The 19,478-nt window shown below is 44.6% G+C and overlaps 1 protein-coding gene across 1 annotated transcript; it reads left to right on the top strand.

The window, feature by feature from the left end:
- Nucleotides 1-3,758: 3,758 nt before the first annotated feature.
- On the top strand, nt 3,759-9,233 carry LHFPL5 (LHFPL tetraspan subfamily member 5; the record flags this gene model as incomplete). The annotated part of the gene is made up of 2 exons (XM_082663493.1): nt 3,759-4,170; nt 8,842-9,233. 2 exons carry the CDS (start codon nt 3,759-3,761, stop codon nt 9,231-9,233), a joined length of 804 nt encoding a protein of 267 aa, XP_082519619.1.
- Between the last annotated feature and the right edge of the window lie 10,245 nt (nt 9,234-19,478).

Here is a 19,478-nt window from a genome sequence, read left to right as displayed (position 1 = left end):
AGGCATGTCGCCTTTTCTTCTTTGTCTTCTTGTCTGTGTCTCTTAGAAGGACACTTGTCATTGGATTTAGGACCCCCCCTCGAGATAATCTGATAGGATCTCCTTATCTCAAAATCCTCCATTTAAATATATCTACAAAGAACCCTCTTCCAAATAATGTAACATTCATAGGTTCTGGGGATTAGGATTTATTGATAGATCTTTTGGGGATAGATAGTTACAGCACTTGAAGTTCTACCTTCCATGAATATTTCCCTTCCCTGCTGTCCTCAGGACCTTCCCATGGAGGGTGGGATGTCATGCCACAGCAATCCATCGTTACCTGGTGCCAGCATGCTCTCTCTAGAGCAGGCCGGGAAAGGGGCTTCAATTCCACAGTGAGAGAAGAGGCTCAACATCCCCCCGCAGGACACACACAGCAGGGTATCACCCGCACATAGGAAGGAGGTTAGGAGGCTGGTCAGCCAAAACCAAAAACAATATGACAAAAGTCCACTAGAGACAGGAGCCACCACCCCTGCACCTTTCCAGGCATTGATAGTGACTGATTTCTACAGCTCCCACGGGCACATAATACTGTTTTTGATTTATTATTTGGAGAGTGAGAGGGAGCACCAGGGGCATTGGCTTAGCTCTTCCTAGTATATTACCCTTTAGCTCAAGGGTCAGGGGGCCAAGGTGAGGATTCTACCAGTTCCTGAGGTGATCTGGTCTAACCATTCAGGAGCATGGGGTGGGTTAAAGGCCTTGCAGTTCAGTCCTTTCATACACCTGAATCTTATTTTAAGGGTCCTATGCCCTCTAGCAACAAGACTTAATGAATTCTTTGAGCCATTGCACATAAAGGTCTTGCAATTCATTTTATTCCTTGAATCAATAATCTAGACAACTGGGCTTGTCTTGCTTGACATTATTCATTGCCTTTATAAGCAGTCACCCTACTCTGTGTTCCCGATTTCTTCATTACCTTTAAATCTGTCTGTGGCCAAAGCTACTCAGTTCCCCAGAACTTGACCCCCAGAGGGCACATGATCCCTATTTTTTGCAGCTGATAATTTGATTAGCTGCTTCTCCTCTCCATATCATGGGCTGCGGTTTTCCCAACTCCAGACATAAACAGGAATATCAGAGTCTTTTGTCTGAAGCCTGGGCCTGAAACTCCCTTTCTGGTGCTAATATTTGGATCAGGTTAGGGTTCTTTTTTTATTCGGCCTCACAGCTTGCAGGATCTTAGTTCCCTGACCAGAGACTGAACCCGTGCCCTTGCAGTGAAAGTGCTGAGTCCTAACCACTGGACTGCCAGGGAATTTCCCAGATTAGGACTCTTTGATGCCAATAGCGAAAACCCACTCTAGCTAATGAAAGCAAAAAAGAAGGAAATGGAAAGATAGTGGGTGAGTCACAGAGCTGAAGATGGAACAGAGCCACCTGTCTTGGGCGGGGCAGGAATCAAGGTGGCTCTAAAGCTCCCAGTAGCAGGAGTTTATGGATTATCTCTTGAGGATGTTGCCAAGCCCTGACTAAACAATACCTTTTTTTCCTCATGTCAATCCACCACCAATTCAGATACCCTAGAGAGAGACTGATGGCCTAGCTTGGGTCACACACCCAGACCTGTCTCTAGGGTCTGTGTGCCCTGTGATTGGCTATCCCACCAGAACCTCAGAAAGCAAGAGAGCCTTCTCTCAGAGGCAGGGGAAGTTCTGCTGGTCAGGCCAAACAAAGAATGTCCATCCTCTCCTAAGAGCTTGGCCCCAGGTTAGGGCCTTTTCTGAATGGGGGAACATACAGCCCCTGCTCTGGGGAAGCTCCCAGTCTGATGGTGGAGACACAGGCCATGCCTTGATGAACTTCCAGTCTGATGGCAAAGACTGGTCACAAAACCAGAGATTTAAGAGGAAGAGGAAACATAGGTAACAGCACAAATATGTTTAATGCAAGGTTCTTTTTAATAGTGAAAAATTGGAAACTGTCAAAATACCCCCAAAGGGGAGAATAATTAAACAATTATTACATAAAGACTAAAATCATGTTTTTGAAAAACTAGTAATGTGAGAAAAAAATTGGATGCTAAATACGTGTACATTATTATCCAACTGTGTAAAGCAGTATGTCCAGGAGGAGGGAAATACACCAATATGTTAACAGAGGTAATAATAATAACAATAGTAATAGTAATAGTAATAATACTAATAAACATTTCTGAGCACTTTTATATGTGAGGCCCTGGGCTAAACATTTTACATATGTTATTTTACCTAACCGTTATGTGACAGATACTATTATCATCCCCATCTTATAGATGAATAAACTGAGGCTTGGGAAAGTTACATCCTTAGCTAACAAGTGGCTGACTCAAATCCAGACCTGCCTAAAGCTCCCAGTTTGGGGTTATGAGTGATTTTTATTCTTTTATGTAACTTTCTTGAATTTTTCTATATACTAATCATGTATTTACCTATAAATTCAGGAAAAATATAGATATTTTGAAAAAGAGGTGAAAAAAGGAAATATGCAGGGGGGTGAGGGAGGGATGTGGGAGTTTGGGGTTAGTAGATGCAAACTATTACATATAGAATGGATCAGCAACAAGGTCCTACTGTATAGCACAGGGAACTATATTCAATGTCCTGGGATAAACCATCATGGAAAAGAATTAAAAAAGAATGTGTATATGTGTATAACCGGGTCACTTTTGCTGTACAGCAGAAATTAACACAACATTGTAAATCAACTATACTTCAATAAAAAATAAATTTAAAAAAAGAAATAGGTAACAAAAATATAAACAAGAGGAGAAAGACATTGTATTGAACAAAAAGCATATGTTAAGGTCTGAGAAGGCTCATAAGAACTGTTCTTTACTTTGTAGCTTCTATTATCACCCTATCAGTCTGCATTGCAAATACACATATATTTACATATATGTAAATACCTCACGGTCCTTGAGAGCAGGGGCTCTGTCCTTTGTATTCTATGGTTCTTTCTGAGGGAAGATATCCTCCACCATAGGGCGTAGTACACAATAGGCTCTTAGTAATTGTCGATTGAGTGATAGGGACGAGAAACCAGTGACCCGGAAGGCGTTGCTGGCCTCCGGGGTATTGGAGGTTCCGGGAGGATGACTAGGGAGCCAGGGAGCGGTGGGATGGGATACGGACTGCGCTCAAGAATCGCTTTTGCGGCTGGAAACCAAGCGAGAGGAATGTGACAACCGCAGCCTCACGCCTTCAATTCTTGCCTTCCCTGCTCAGGAGGGTGAAGGGGGGCCTTGATTCCCAGTGGCGGGGGTGTGCAGTGAGTAGGTCGGCCGCTCTGCACCTATCTCTGCCCGGAGTCCCGAGGCGCTGGCCACGGTGCTGAAAGCAATGCTCTCGGAGGAGGGAGGGAGGAGGAGCCGGGCCGTGGGAGGGGGGCGGAGCTCTCTGGTGCTCTCAGCTGGCATTGGGGGCGGGGCAGGGCGGCGCCAGCAGGCCCGGGACCACGGCGGGTTTGAGAGGAGGTAGGAGACAGGAGACAGCCCGGCTAGAGCAAGAGGGGACACAGGCACCTGGACAAGCTTCCCCTGAAGAGGCCAAGGTCATCTTCCCCGTCCTATTAGTCCTCTTTTTTCTACCTTGGAGGGAGCCTTACCTTGTGCCCTGACCTCCGCCTTCTCTCCAAACTTGGCTGAGGGGTGACCCACTTCCGGGCCTCCATCCATCTGCAAAGCCACTTCCAGCCCACAAGTCCCCAGCCCAGGACCCAGTGCCGTCACCATGGTGAAGTTGCTGCCTGCCCAGGAGGCAGCCAGGATCTACCATACCAACTATGTGCGGAACTCGAGGGCCGTAGGTGTGATGTGGGGCACACTCACCATCTGCTTCTCCGTGCTGGTCATGGCGCTCTTCATCCAGCCCTACTGGATAGGTGACAGCGTCAGCACACCCCAGGCAGGCTACTTTGGCCTTTTCTCCTACTGCGTGGGCAACGTGCTGTCGTCTGAGCTTATCTGCAAGGGTGGCCCGCTGGACTTCTCCTCCATCCCCTCTAGAGCCTTCAAGACTGCCATGTTCTTCGTGGCCTTGGCCATGTTCCTCATCATCGGCTCCATCATCTGCTTCAGCCTGTTCTTTGTCTGCAACACGGCCACTGTCTACAAGATCTGCGCATGGATGCAGCTGGCTGCGGGTGAGCAGGAATAGCAGGAGGGATAGCGGGAGGGCAGGCAGGGGCCCACCTTCTGCGGAGTCTCTGAGCCTCCTACTCAGCTGTCCTCCTTTATAGCGCAGCCATACTCAATGCCCTGCAGATGCCTTGGAAGAGTAATTAGAGAGTCTTAGGATGGCTGAGACCAGAAAGGCCTTAGAGATCAAACTGTTCAACCTCCTCTTCCTGTAGATGAGGAACTGAGGTCAAGAGAGGGGAAATGATTTTCCCAGGAGCAAGTCACTTATGGTAGAGTGAAGGTCTTTGTTCCCTAATTATAGGATTCCATACTTGATGCAGCAATTGTGAGCATTTGGGGCAGCAAGTGGAAGTGATATTTTGTGATGGGGGAGGGGAATAGGGTCTTTTAGAACTATGTGGGGTAGGTGGCTACTGGTGGTGTTCAGAGGCAAGGCCTTCCCTGTCCCCCTTTTCCTGCTCCTGGCCCCAGGCAGGCCACTGGGTCCTTGGGCCAGCTGGTCCTGCTCTCCTCTAGAGCCTAGAAAGGGATGCCTAAGACCTTGTCCTGCAGCCCTTGGTCCCTCCAAGGACCACACACAGACTGTCCATACTAGGGAAACGTCCAGGAGCCTTGTTAGGGACTGAAGGCTAGAGTGAAATCATCTTGACATCATTGGTTAGAATGAGAAGCAGTGTTAACAGGGAGAATGGAATAGGGATCAGAATCCCATACAACCAAACATGTAGACTCAAGACTGTCAGAGTTGGAGGGGACCCTAGAGAGCTATAGCATCCTCCCCCCAGCTATAGATGAGGAATCTGGGACTGAGAGAGAAGACTTAGCCAAGGCTACAGCAGATCATCTGGCAACAAAGGCAATAGAATAAAGGCAGTGAGTCCCAAGAACTAGCTGTATTCCAAAGACATCTTTTACTGAGGCACACATTTACATAAGTGTAATGATTTGTAAAGTACTTCCACATGTATCATCTGGAGGAGCCTCATCATGACACAGTGAGGTGGGTTTTCCTCCTGTTTTACAGAAGAGGCTCTTAGCCGGTAACTTGTCTTTTAGCACACAGGTAGTGAGGGACAGAACCTTCGACTCTGAATCTTGTACTCAGGCTACCTACCTGGTTCCAGAGCTGCCTCCCCAATCCCCCTGCCATCTCTCTCTCTCTCTGTACTCCGTCTATATGATGAGGGAGAGGCTGGGGCAGGGATGAGGCAAGTATCAGTGGACAGTGGGGAGGAAGAAGGGAGAATGAAGATTTAGCAGTTCTGTGACAAAGAGGAGTGGAATGGACCCTGGCACGCTTGCCAGCTGGTCCTCCATATCAGAGCTATGGGATGCTGGAAACACAACACTCCCTCTCCCATTCTCTCCACTGTCCCACTCCCCCAACCTCCTGCAACAGGTGCCATTTGCTGAACAGGCAGTGCTGGGAGGGCCTGGGTAGGGGAGGGGTCACCAGACCATTTGAGTCAGACCCTGACTGGGTCATGCAGCCGAAGACACCGATAGCAGAGGTGGCCAGGTGCCATCCCATGAAACATTTACGCTGGGGGAGAGCAAAGGTGGTGTCGTGTTCCATTCTTCCGTGCTGGGGAAGGGAAGATGAGCCAAAGGGAGGGGTGAGGAGGAGGTGTGCCCCACAGCCAGCAGCTGGGAGATTCCTCCATTTGAAGAGACCTAAACCAGTTGGCTTAACCTTGCCAAGTAAGCCTGGGGCCAGGGAAGGGAGCAGCAGAAGGGAAGGAGGACTGATAAACGGGGCAGGGTGGGGCTGTAACTTGACAAAGGGAAGGAGGACTGATGAACGGGGCAGGGTGGGGCTGTAGCTTAACAAAGCTAACTGAGCTTCTGGATGCCAGGTGTAGGCAGAATGTGGTCCCAGATCCTGAAAACACAGGTAGGGCAATTTGCTTGTCTGAGTTCTATTAAACTCATCTGTAGAAGGTAGCAACAGTACCCCCATCACAGGGTTCTTGCAAGGATGGGATGTTGTAATGCATGGAAAACACCTTGCACGGTGCCTAACACATGGTAGGTGCTCAGTAAACACAAAAAACACAAAACAACTTTATCAGTCAGGATGGATGGGGTGATGCCACAGTAACAGACAACTCCCAAATCTTAGTGGCTTATGACAAAGGTTTATTTCTTGATAATGGTACACGCTCACTGAGGATCAGTGGAGGGCTCTGCTCTCACTGGGCTCTTCCAGAGCCCAGGCTGATGGCGCATCAGCTGTCATCTGGCTGTCATCATTGCGAAGGGAAAGGGAGCTCTGGAGAGTCTCCATCAGCTGTTAAATGCTCTGGCCTGGAAAAGCACACGGCATTTCTGCTCACGTTTTATTGGCTGAAGGAATTTTTATGAACTTGCCTAACTTCAAGGGAGAGAGGCGAGGAAGTATAATCCTACTATGTACCTGAAATACTTGTAAACAGCTCTAATGACAGCCACATCCATCGAGGTTGCTTCCATCTGACTTCAATGCCAATAATAATAGCAACAACTAACATTAACTGGCCACTTACCATGTACCAGACACTGCAGTAAGCACTTTCTATACATGGTCACGCGTAACCCTCATAACCCTGTTCCGAGTCAGGTATTATTATCCTTATTTTACAGATGAGAGACTGGAAGTCAGAGAGGGTAAGTAAACTTGCCTGAGAATACCCTGCTGGCCTCTATTTAGAGCCCTGAGACACCACAATGGGATGGACCCCCGCTGTGCCCAGGTAGATGGGTGGGGTGCTCCTAGAGGGCTGTGGCACCCATAGTAACAACCTTTTTCCAAGTCGGAGGCCCTGGGATCTTTTCTGAACCCCTGTAGGGAGGTGCTGTAGAAGGAGAAGGGGGCCATGCCAGGTACCAGAGGACTTGTCACACACCACGTGGGGAAGAGCACAGGTTTTACCAAAGAGCTCTGGGAGGGTCCCCCTCCTCCATCCTAAGGATCTTCCTGTTTGTCACTAAGTCTAAAATGTCACCACTAAATACATTCGGCTCTTTGGAGAGATGTCAGTCTGGGAGGCTTGGGGGAATTAACTTTGAAGTAAAGAAAGTCAGGAGCCACGATAGCAGGTCTTGGCTCTGCCCTCGCTAAATGACTGGGCAACTCACTTAGTTTCTGAGACCTCAGTCTTTTAATCTGAAGATGGGATATTAATACATGGCCTACTTCACAGAACTGTGGTAAGGGTCGAGAGAAAAATGGTACATGAAGTATTTTGTAATCTATAAGAGAAGTATGTAAATGAGTTCCTCCTAGAAAAAAACAAGGACGGTTGATACATTTAGGTGGGGAGGTGGGATCTTTGATCTTTACACTTTGTTGTACTTTTGTTTGATCTGCTAACTTTCCTTGCAAGAGCAAGCGGAGCCCCAGGTTGGTGACTTTGGGTCCCGCGAGGTGCTTCTCCATGGGGCTCCCAGGTAGGGCACAGCTTTGGCACTAAAGAGCCTCCAGGCCTGTGAAAGGAGGGCCAGGGGTGGGAAAGTGGCACAGACAAGGGAAGGAAGGCACCCCCTGCCTGCCTGGCGGTTGTCCTTGGGTTGCCCCAGTCACATCCCAGGAATATATACCTGTCTTGGCAGCTAAGTTGGGGTGGAAATTTGGTGGGCGGGTGTGGGAGTAGTGGAGGGAAGGCGGGGAAGATGAAATTTTTGGCTGTCAATGCTAAATCAATGAAAGCACAGTGTGGCATACTAGCTAACACTCAGGAAATGCCAACTATGTGTCAGGCAAGCTTCTGAGCACTTTTCCAATATTAACTCATTGTAACCTCGCTGCAATCCAAACAGCTAGATACTATTACTATTCCCATTTTACAGATGAGGAAACTGAGGCAAGAAAACTTAAGTAGCTTGCTCTGAGTCACACAGCTAGTTAGTAAAGAGCTGGGCTTGAGATCCAGGCAGCCTTCCCTAGTGTTTCCCAGCTTTTCCTGTTGAGAGAATCACCCAGAAGAGTGCTTTTAAAGACAGGGATTCCTGAACCCAACCCTGACCTGGGAATCAGCATTTTAAACACATTCAGGGAAGTGTGGACAACTGCACTGTTCCGTAGTGGGTAATAGTGTGGAGACCTGTTTGATTGAATGGAAGGTTCATGAAGGAAGCAGCCAGAGATGGGGCTGGAAAACTTCCTGTATTCATTCAATCTAAGATACCTGAGTTGTAGGACACACCATTATTCTATGTGCTGTAAAAAGGAAAAATACTTCTAATCAAATTGTAGCCTAAAGCTTTATTACACTTATTTCAGAGATGTTGGAGTATGAACAAATGTACATCTGAGGAGTGATGAGTTCTCTGGGCTGGGACCAGATTTTGGGAGGACTTTGAAGCCAGGTGCCTCGTCAAGTCCAAAGTGAGGGGTACAGCTGAGGGCCTGGTAGAACCACCTGGTGCTGTGGCAGAACCTCCCAGGGCTGCGGAGCTCTGCTCTCAGCCTCTAACCCTGACCACTGGCCCCCAGGGGCAAGTAGCTTTAGCTCTTGGAGCCTCAGTTTTCTCCCCCGTGTTCTACAAGAAGGATGGCAGGAGCTGCCCCTTGTGCCTCTCAAGGCTGTTAATAAGAGAAGAAGGGAGGTGACACGATGACAGCAGTGCAAGGTGGGAGGCAGCAGGCGAGCACACCCAGCTTGACACCATCTGTACCCCTCCTGCCCCCTCAGCCACAGGCCTGATGATTGGCTGCCTGGTCTACCCAGATGGTTGGGACTCAAGTGAGGTACGGCGCATGTGCGGGGAGCAGACCGGCAAATACACACTGGGCCACTGCACCATCCGCTGGGCCTTCATGCTGGCCATCCTCAGCATTGGAGACGCCCTCATCCTCTCCTTCCTGGCCTTTGTGCTGGGCTACCGCCAGGACAAGCTGCTCCCTGACGACTATAAGGCCGATGGACAAGGTAATTCTCTCTACCCCAGGGAGGTGAGGCTTCCTCTCTGCCAGGTGCCTGAGGTTTGGCCACTGGCCAAGGGTGAGGACACCAAGACCGATCAAACACAGCCCTTGTCGCAGACGCCAAGGGCCAGTGGAGGGTTGCAGGCTGGCATGCGATAAGGCATTGACAGACCTATGTGGCAGAGGCTGTCTGTGATAAAAGCGTGTCCCCCTGTCCCCCTGTACTCGCAGGGCCTACAGGGCAGAGAGCCCTGGTCCAGCTTGGGGAGCTAGGTGTGGCCTCCCATAGGTGGCACTGAGGCTGGGTCTTGAAGTAACAGGGGAGTTTGCTAGATGGAGAGAGGAACAACAGGGGAGCAAAGGGGATGATGATTTTTTGGGGAAGGAGGAAAGGCAGGTTAGGGCAGAGATGTGACAGCTCCTGGACTGCAGATGGTGGGAGCCTAGCCCCCTTGGGTTAGAGTAGCCTGGGGGTTCTCCGCATATCCATTTTCTGATCTGAGCCTCATTTCCCCTCATTAGAGGGTAGGAGGCAGGTTTTTCCTCATTTTTAAAAAATACCTACTTCACAAGATTGTACTCAGGAACAAGATAAGGATGTCTGCTCTCGTCGCTTCTATTGAAGATTGTATTGGAGGTTACAGCCAGGAAACTTAGTTAAGAAAAAGAAATAAAAGACATCTACTGTGGAGAAGAAGAAGAAAAACTATCTCTATTAGCAGATGACATGATTTTGTATATGGAAAGTCCTAAATAAGCCACTAAAAAACTATTAAAGCTAACATACAACTTCAGCAAGGCTGCAGAATATAAGAACAATATACAAAAATGTATTTGTATACACTAACAATGAACAATCTGAAAATGACATTAAAAAGTTTCTTTTGCAATAGCAACAAAAAGAATAAAATACTTAGGAATAAATTTAACAAAAAAGTAAATGAAAGGTACATGAAAATTAAAAAACATTGTTTAAAGAAAAGGCCTAAGTAAATGGAAACATCCCTGTTCATGGATCAGGAGACTTAATATTGCTGACATGTCAATACTCCTCAAACTGATCTACAGATTTAATGCAATTTCTATCAAAATCCCAGCTGGCTTTTTGATATTAGGATCGGCTTGTCAATTGGAAATGCAAGAGACCCAGAATAGCCAAAACAATCTTGAAGAAGAACAAAGTTGGAGGACACACATGTCCTGATTTCAAAACTTACTAGAGGGGCTTCCCTGGTGGCGCAGTGGTTGAGAGTCTGCCTGTCGATGCAGGGGACACGGGTTTGTGCCCCGGTCCGGGAGGACCCCACATGCCACGGAGTGGCTATGCCCGTGAGCCATGGCCGCTGAGCCTGCGCGTCTGGAGCCTGTGCTCCGCAAAGGGAGAGGCCACAACAGTGAGAGGCCCGCGTACCGCAAAAACAAAAACAAAAACAAAAAAAACACAAAAAACTTACTAGAAAGATACAATAATCAAGACGGTGTGGTACTGACATACGGATAGACATACAGATCAATGGAATAAAATAGAGAGTCCAGAAATAAAACCAAACATCTACGACCGACTGATTTCAGCAAGGGTGCCCAAGACCATTCAATGGGGAAAAGAATAGTCTTTTCAATAAATGGTGCTGGGACAACCAGATATCTATATGCAAAAGAATGAAGTTGGGCCACCTACCACACATCATATACAAAAATTAACTCAAAATGGATCAAAGACCTAAATGTAAGATATAAAATTATAAAACTCTTAGATCTTGGATTAGGCAATGGTTTCCTAGATTTGACACCTAATACACAAGTACCAAAGAAAAAAATAAACTAGATTTCATCAAAATTGAAAACTTTTTTTTTTTTTCCCCGTATGCGGGCCTCTCACTGTTGTGGCCTCTCCAATTGCGGAGCACAGGCTCTGGACGCGCAGGCTCAGCGGCCATGGCTCACGGGCCTAGCTGCTCCATGGCACATGGGATCTTCCCAGACCGGGGCACGAACCCGTGTCCCTTGCATCGGCAGGCGGACTCTCAACCACTGCGCCACCAGGGAAGCCCAAAACTGAAAACTTTGTGCTTCGAAGTACACCATCATGAAAGTGATGACAACCCATAGATTGGGAGAAAATATTTGCAAATCATAATCATAATGCTAGTATCCAGAGTATATTAAGAACTCCTACAACTCATCAATAATAAAAAATAACCCAATTTTTTAAATGGGCAAAGGATTTTTTTTTTTAAGTATACAGTTTTAATTAATTTATTCATTTGGCTGCGCCGGGTCTTCGTTGCAGCACGCGGGATCTTCATTGCCGTGTGCAGGATTTTAGTTGTGGCATGCAGGCTCTTAGTTGCAGCATGTGGGATCTAGTTCCCTGACCAGGGATCCAACCTGGGCCCCCTGCATTGGGAGCATGGAGTATTAACCACTGCACCACTGGGGAAGTCCCAAATGGGCAAAGGATTTGAATAGACTTTTCTTCAAAGAAGATATACAAATGGCCAAAAAGCACATGAGAAGATACTCAACATCATTAGTCATTATGAAAATGCAAATCAAAACCACAATGAGATATCACTTCACACCCACTAGGATGGCTGTAACAAAAAAGATGAACAATAACGAGTACTGATGAGCATGTGGAGAAATTGGAATCCTCGTACGTTGCTATAGAAAATGTAAAATTGTGCAGTTGCTGTAGAAAACAGAATGGCAGTTCTTCAAATGATTAAACAGAGTTACCACGTGACCCAGCAATTCCACTCCTAGGTATATACACAAGAAAATTGAAAACATATGTTCACACAAAAACTTGTACACATGTTCATAGTAGCATAACAGTCATGCATCTGATGACTGAATGAACATAATGTGTATATCCATACAATGAGTTATTATTCAGCCATAAAAAGGAATGAAGTACTGGTAATTGCTATAGTGTGGAAGAAAACATTGAAGCCAGATACAAAAGACCAGATACTGTATGACCCCATTTATATGAAATGTTCAGAACTGGCAAATCCACAGAGACAGGAAGTAAATTTTAGTATTTCCCCGGGGCTGGGAAGAGGGGGGAATTGGGAGTGATTGCTAAAGTTCACAGGGTTTTTTGGGGGTGATGAAAATGTTCTAGAAGCAGATAGTAGTGATGTACATTGCACAATGTAGTGAATACACTAAAAACCACTGAGTTGTATACTTTAAAGGAGTAAATTTTATGTTAGTAAATTATACCTCAATAAAAAAATAAAAGATTGTGCTGAGGATTAGTGTATATAAAGCACCAACAATACCTGCATATTTTAGGTGATGAATAAATGTTAGTTCTCTCCACCTTCTGTCTTTCCAGTACCTCCACTCTTTATATCATCCATCTGCCCAGCCAATAATAGGACCTGTGCTCCAGGTGCCCACTGACACCTTTAGGTCCAGGGGGTACAGTGAGGGAGGAAGTCTACATTTGGACCTTAAGTCTAGTAAGGGAGACAATCATGCAAGATGGAATCACAAGCTGATAAACATTATGAACAAAAAGTGCACGCTTTCTTGAGAGTGAATAAGAGGAATTTGAACTAGTTTGGAGAGGGAATAGTGTGCAGGGAATTATCCTGAAAACAAGGCTTGGTTGTAAACACATACTGTTCTCTTTTTTTTTTTATCGCAGAGGAAGCCTGAAGCAACAGGAGTGTTGGTGCGTAATTTGATTGGAGAGTGGTCTGTGTTCCTTTGGAAGTGCTGTGGCCTCGCAGAATGACTCAGGAAGCTGGGCTGTAGGGCCTAGGGGGAGAGGGGGTAGGGGGGTGGCTGTGGGGTGGGAGGGGGCAGGAGCTGGCTGGCATCTGAGACCTTCACTGAGGGGCAAACAGGAACCCTTTAACTTTACTTGTGTCTTGAGAAGTGGTAAAAGCACAGGGAGAGAAGAAATAATTTAAAACAGGCAGGTGGTTTCATAAACTCATCTTTTTGTGGAGCCTGGCAAACAAGAACAGACTGTTTTTAGAAGTCATTATTGTCATTTGGACCCTTATTTTCAGAAAGAAGTTTACGTGATTTTAAGAGACATAGTGGAAAACCTAATAAAATAGAAAATAAAAGTCATAGAGAAGAAAACAAATATTACAGAAAGCTAGGCTAACAGAATTAGTGTATTGAGTATTAAATTTAGCTCCCTGCTCCCTGATAGCTGAAGCAAAAAGCAAAACACGAATTTAACCAATTTTTATGTCTGGTTGAAAACGAAACACATGTTAATTTCCTTATTGTCATTTCAGTTTCTAAAATGTGATTTAACAAGGACATGAAGGAACACCTTTAAAAAGAAAGAAAGGGTGGAGGAGGAGGGAGGGATGGAGGAAGGAAGAGAAGGAATAGCCCACAACAGTATCACCTCCCTGATAGCTGTCATTTATTGAGGACTTACAGCAGGCCAGGTACTGTGTGTGGGTCGCAGGGATTATCTCCATTTGAACTATTTTATTGATCATTTTTGCTAAGCACCTTCCCATCCTTGACCACAAAGACATACTTTTTTGAATAATGATAAATTAGCATCGTCCCCCCCCCCCACTTATGATTCTTAAACATTAATGTGCATAGCTCACCTGGGGATCTTGTTAAAATTCAGACTGATTCAGTTGGAGTGGTGCCAAGCACTGCATTTCTAACCAGCTCCCCAGTGATACACTGCTGGGTAGGGGTCACACTTCGAGTAGTAAACAGAGTATAAACGTTTTCTCATGTTTTTGCCATGTTCCTTACTGAAGTTTTTAAAAGCCACAAACTCCACAGCACTGGTGTACCATTTCATTGCTAAACGAGACCTTAGTTAGGCATCTAGCACTGCTATCATAGATAACTTTTTGCTCCTGTTGATAAATTCTGGAGTGGAATTACTGAATCAAAGCTAACTACAGCTGTCTGCTTTTTTTTCTTGCACTACATTTATTTACATCTTAAAAGACATTTATGAGTTTTTACTTGAGGGACACTAATACTATCTTATATACTAGTGAGGAAGTTTGCATGTCTGGAGTAGAACTGAATCAAAATGTGAGCATACGTGGGGAAGTTTTGTGTTTTTATTGGCTTAAAAAATGTCAAATTCTATAATCTTGCAATCTTTTTTTTTTTTTTAATACCACAGGTCATCTATTTCCCTGACAATGGAAAATGAGGGAATCAAATTCTTCAGAAACAGAAACTTGTTCCTTCCATGCTTCCCTGTATCTGCTGCTCTAGGCCTGAAATCCTGAAGCCTTTCATTATAGGATGCCAATCTCCTGAGACAAGACCTCTTACTGTATCGGGAAAACTCCAGCAAGGAAGAACTGCAGTGACCACATACAAGATGTTCAGAGACACGTGTTTAACTCTCCTGACTGGGGACCCACTTTCGCTTCCTATCCTTTCACACCAGCAAATTGCTTTACCCTCTTGAGGCCTCTCCGTAAAATGAGAGCAGGATGAGTCTATGTCTAGGGGCCTCCCAGGTGAGTCCCTAACAGTCTAATTCACTGAGGATACTTGTTTGAAAGCACCCAGAAATTAACACCCAGCTCTGAGAGGGCGATGAAGAAGAGGTGGCTGTAAGCATGCTGGATCATTTCAGGTTGAGGTTTAGGGAGTCCTTTGCTTTTTTCTTTTCAGGTTGTTTTCTTATTGATGCTCAGAGATGGGTAAGGAACAGAGAGGTCACCGGAACCTGAGTCCATCAGGATTGGGTGACTTTAGGATCTAAAAACTTTCGAGACTAAATTCTTTTTTCCCTTTGGAACCAAAAATCACATTTTTTCAGTGTCCACACTGACCCAATCAGAATGGGTTACCAGTTTTGGAAAGTTGTTACTTGTGGCCAGGTAATTTGTTAGAGTAATAGATGAACTCTCCTGTAAAAAAAACAACTTTGGACTTGGTACATTAAATGGGGAATCTTTTACCAGTCTCTAGAGGGGAACTCAGTTTAGGTAATACCTCACTGTAGCAAATGCCAAGACAAAGATTAGATTCTTTAGGCGGTTCCCTGCCCTAAGGATGGTATGTATTGTAACAGAAACAGGGTTTTGTTGATTATCTGCAGTGAATGATCCAGGAAGAACAGTGCTTTTTTCTGGTCTTTTGCCTGTTTGCTCAGTAAAGAGAAAACGTGGGTGCTGTTTTCTCACAGGTAGAAAGTGGGTAAATGTCGAACAAAACCATAATGGATCTTGTTGCTTGATCAACCAGCAGTGACACGGAAAACAGGCTTCTTATTCTGGGCTGCAGGGATTATTCAGAGTGCACTGGTTTAAAAGATGCCTTTTAACCAGTGCACTCTTGACAACCTGCCCAGTCAGTGCAGTGTTTCTTCTCCAGTTCAGATAGGCTAGGTATGAGTATCCCAGCATTGTCCCAGTTGTTGATAATGGGGACTATTAGAATGGGATTTAAGAATGATCACTTTCATGTTTTCTTGTGCTGATAAAATTATTTCACTGTCAGGCATCTACTTTATGCAAGCTTTTATTTTTTTTTTATTTTTATTTTTGGTTGCGCGGCTTGTGGGATCTTAGTTCCACGACCAGGGATCAAACCTGGGCCGACGGCAGTGAAAGAGGTCTTAACCACTGGACCGCCAGGGAATTCCCTATGCAAGCTTGATGAACGGATGAGTGACAGAATTTGGCCAATTCTGTAGCTTTGTGACTTTTCTAGATAGATTTGTTCAGTTATTTCTTGTAATTTTACTTTTTATAAAAGGCAAAAGAAAAATTTCTAAAAGCCTCCCTAACTTCAAAATATTTCTCACTGAAATGGCAACCATGGTGGTCCACAGAAGTTTCTGGGGGGCTTAAGGTGCATCTGCCAATAGCCTACACTTTGCTCTCAAGAACAGTGAGTTTCACCAAAGCAGGAGTGTATGTTTACTAATGACCTGTGCTGGGGACAATCTTAAATCTGTTTGAGTCACAGGACTCAGCGTTTCACCTTTTGCTTTATCTTCAAGGAAACTCAGAATTCAACCTCTCCAATAAAGTAATGATTTTGGCTGACACTTAACAACTGCTTATCAGCCCTTTTCAAGTGGCTTTACCTTTAAATTCTTAAAGATGCTTCAAATATCATCTTGGAAAGTATACAGAAAAATTAATACAACCAGCACTCCTCTAAACCAAGTTGAGTTACTCTACTCCTTCCTCTGCCTTACGCTGGAGCACAGGAATGGTTGTGATGCCCAAGCTTTACCAGTGACTAGCACTGAGCAGGTCAAGAGAGGTAAGAAGGCCTTATCATTTACATCTGAAATGTGAACCAGAAGGGTGTCTTTCCTAAATGCTTTCATTATCTTACATCTCTGTATTAGTTACCTGTTGCTGCATAACAAATTACCCCTCGACTCAGTGGCTTAAAACATTTCAGTTTCTGTGGGTTAGGAATCAGCAAGGCTTAGCTAGGTGTCTCTGCCTCAGCTAGGTGTCTCTGCCTCAAGGCTTCTCACAGCGCTGCAATTAAGGTGTTGGATCTGCTTCCAAGCTCAGTGGTTGTCTGCAGGACTCAACTTCTCACAGGTTGTTGGGCCGAAGGCCTGAGTTCCTTGCTGGCTGAGGGCCTCTCCAAAGGGCTATTCACCTGGCAACTTGCTTCCCCAGAGCAAGTCTTCCAAGACAGAGCAAGAGCAGGTGCACAGACGGAAGCACCCTTTGTAACCAAATCTAAGTGACATCCTGCTACTTTTGCCTTAATCTGATTGTTAGAACCACCACAAAGTCCAGCCCACGTTAAAGGTGAGGGAATTGCACAAGTGTGTGAATACCAGGAGGTGAGAATCATTGGAGTATTTTAAAAAGTTGTTTCTCATAGTTATTTGTAATTAATTTTCTGCTGAAATGGGCATTTACTAGAATGCTTTACTGGAACAAAGATTAGATTCTAGTAACCATACATGCTGATGGATACATGTTTGTTTTGTAACAAATTGCTGAAGATGAAGGGCCCTAACCCTCAAACTCACCCCACTTTTGCTATCTAACTTCAAGTATTTATAGTAGGGTCCACTAATTTCCAACACTGACCATACATTCCTCTATATTTAGTAAATCCAAAGCAACCAATGAAATGTCGTAAGGGCACAACTTCTATGAACATAGCTCAAATTGCAGGCAGCTGATACACTGATACCAACCCAGTTCTGCCAAATGGGAGGGCAAGGCTTGTTACTGTATTATAATGGGCAACAACTAGATATGAATTAAGGACAAAAGAGATGATTATGATAAAAAATTGAACCTGGGAGGATATAAAATCAGATTGATCATCTATGTAGTGAAAACCCTCATCCCTTTACAAGGAGTGGTACAGTCAGTAACAGAGTAGGTACTAATGTAAACTTACTTAGTTAAAACTTCTAAACACAAAATGATCTCAAATATTGTTTTTTTTTTAACTGAGATATTTCTGATATCATAAGGACTTGGTGTGGATAAATATTTGCACAAGGACTTAAAAGACAAATGCTTATCACTTGTTTTAAAATTCCACCTTTTAAAAACAAGACTAAAGTGACATAAAAACAAACTTCCTCCTCAGTAGGTCTCAAGATTCATATATATTATCTTTATGTAAGTTTAGATATTATCTTTTCATATTGCTTTGAAGACTGAGAAAGAGCTGTAAATTATCAATGCTTTGCTAACTCCAACGGCACCAAATTGGTGGGCAAAACACAAAGGACTGTTGAAACTTCTCTGGTGTCCTAAGACCTTATTTACAGAGTAAATATAAGTTCAGATTCTATTATCAATAAATCATCAATTTTTTGTGATACTCTAAGAGCAAATCACTTTCCTTATAAGGCCAAACTGGAAGACTCTACAGGCGTCAAAAATAAAACAATGAGCAGTGATGAAGTCGATTTGTAACCTGGGCAGGCTCTGGAGCAGCTAAATGGTCTCCCTGTGGACACTCAGGGCTGTAACTCCACCTCAGTTTGACAGTTATTTTGAGATAGCTACAAGCTCCCTTAGAACTTAAGTTTTCCAAAACCCTCAGAGTTCAAGGTCCATACATTTAACACAAAGCTTAGAGAAACTGCCTAAGTTCATCAGTCTGATGAACATACTGGTTTGATGAATTCCAATTTAATTTTTTTTGGTTGTTTTTTTAAACAGGTTACATTCTAGTCAACACTACAGTATGAACACACTACATATGTCTTAAGCATGGCTCAATTAAAACAAACAGAAAAAAACCAGTTTATGTAGTTCAGGGCTGGAGGACTTTTTATGAATAACATTAAAAATACCATAAATAGGAACTTCCCTGGTGGCACAGTGGTTGAGAGTTTGCCTGCCAATGCAGGGGACATGGGTTCGATCCCTGGTCCGCGAAGATCCCACATGCCACGGAGCAACTGAGCCTGTGCTCTAGAGCCTGCAAGCCACAACTACTGAGCCCGTGCACCACAACTACTGAAGCCCATGCGCCCTAGAGCCCACACACATCTACTTAAGCCCACACGCTCTAGGGCCCACGTGCCACAACTACTGAGCCCGCGCACCTAGAGCTCGTGCTCCGCAACGAGAAGCCTGCACACAGCAACTAGAGAAATGCCTGTGTGCAGCAACAAAGACCCAGCACAGCCCAGAAATACCACAAATAAAAATGAAAGGCAAATTAAAAACTGGAAAATGTGATGGAAAAATGACAAAGATGTTACCAAATCATCAAATAGGGAAGCATGCCAAAAGAAAGCTGGGTAATTGTAGGCTAATAACCCAAAACTACAAATGGCCAATAAAACCCATGAAACAAGCTTTTGACTTCACTAGTCATCTAATATGCAAATTAAAACAAGAGATTCCCCTTTTGGGGCAATCAAACTGGCTATTAGGAATAAAATGAGTGAGATTACAATAGGCCCATTCAAATACTGTTGGTCATAGCAAAACAGTCCAACTGTTCTCCACGTAAGTTAGGGAACATTTATTAAAAGCCTTAAAAACGTGCTTACTCTCTGCCCCAGCCATTCCATTTCTAAGAATTTATACTGAGGGGTGAATGAGACAAGTATATGAAAACTTGTGTATAATAGTGGTCATCAGTCCAGTGCCTTTGAGTTCACAAAACTTTCGACATTTTGCACTTTGTGATCTGTGGGGGAAAACCCCCCACAAATACTGCAAAAATGGTATCAAATGTAGGGAATAACAATTTTCTTAGAATTTACCAAAATGTACTTTGTTAAATCCCACCCCACGCCCAATTTAAAGATAGAAGCAAAGCTACAAACCCCCCAAAATGGCATGTGTTTAAGCTACGCAGTTTCATGGCATATTTAAATTCAAAAAGCAACTCAACCAATCCTTTCCTCCATTCTGAAGCTAGGTCAGATCAACTTGGGCAACAAATAAACAGAAATCTCCTGGAAACATG

This window comes from Grampus griseus, assembly GCF_964374135.1.
Source record: "Grampus griseus genome assembly, chromosome: 10".
Lineage (NCBI taxonomy): Eukaryota > Metazoa > Chordata > Mammalia > Artiodactyla > Delphinidae > Grampus > Grampus griseus.
Note: the sequence above shows the minus strand (reverse complement) of the source record. Positions and strands in the feature narration are given on the sequence as shown.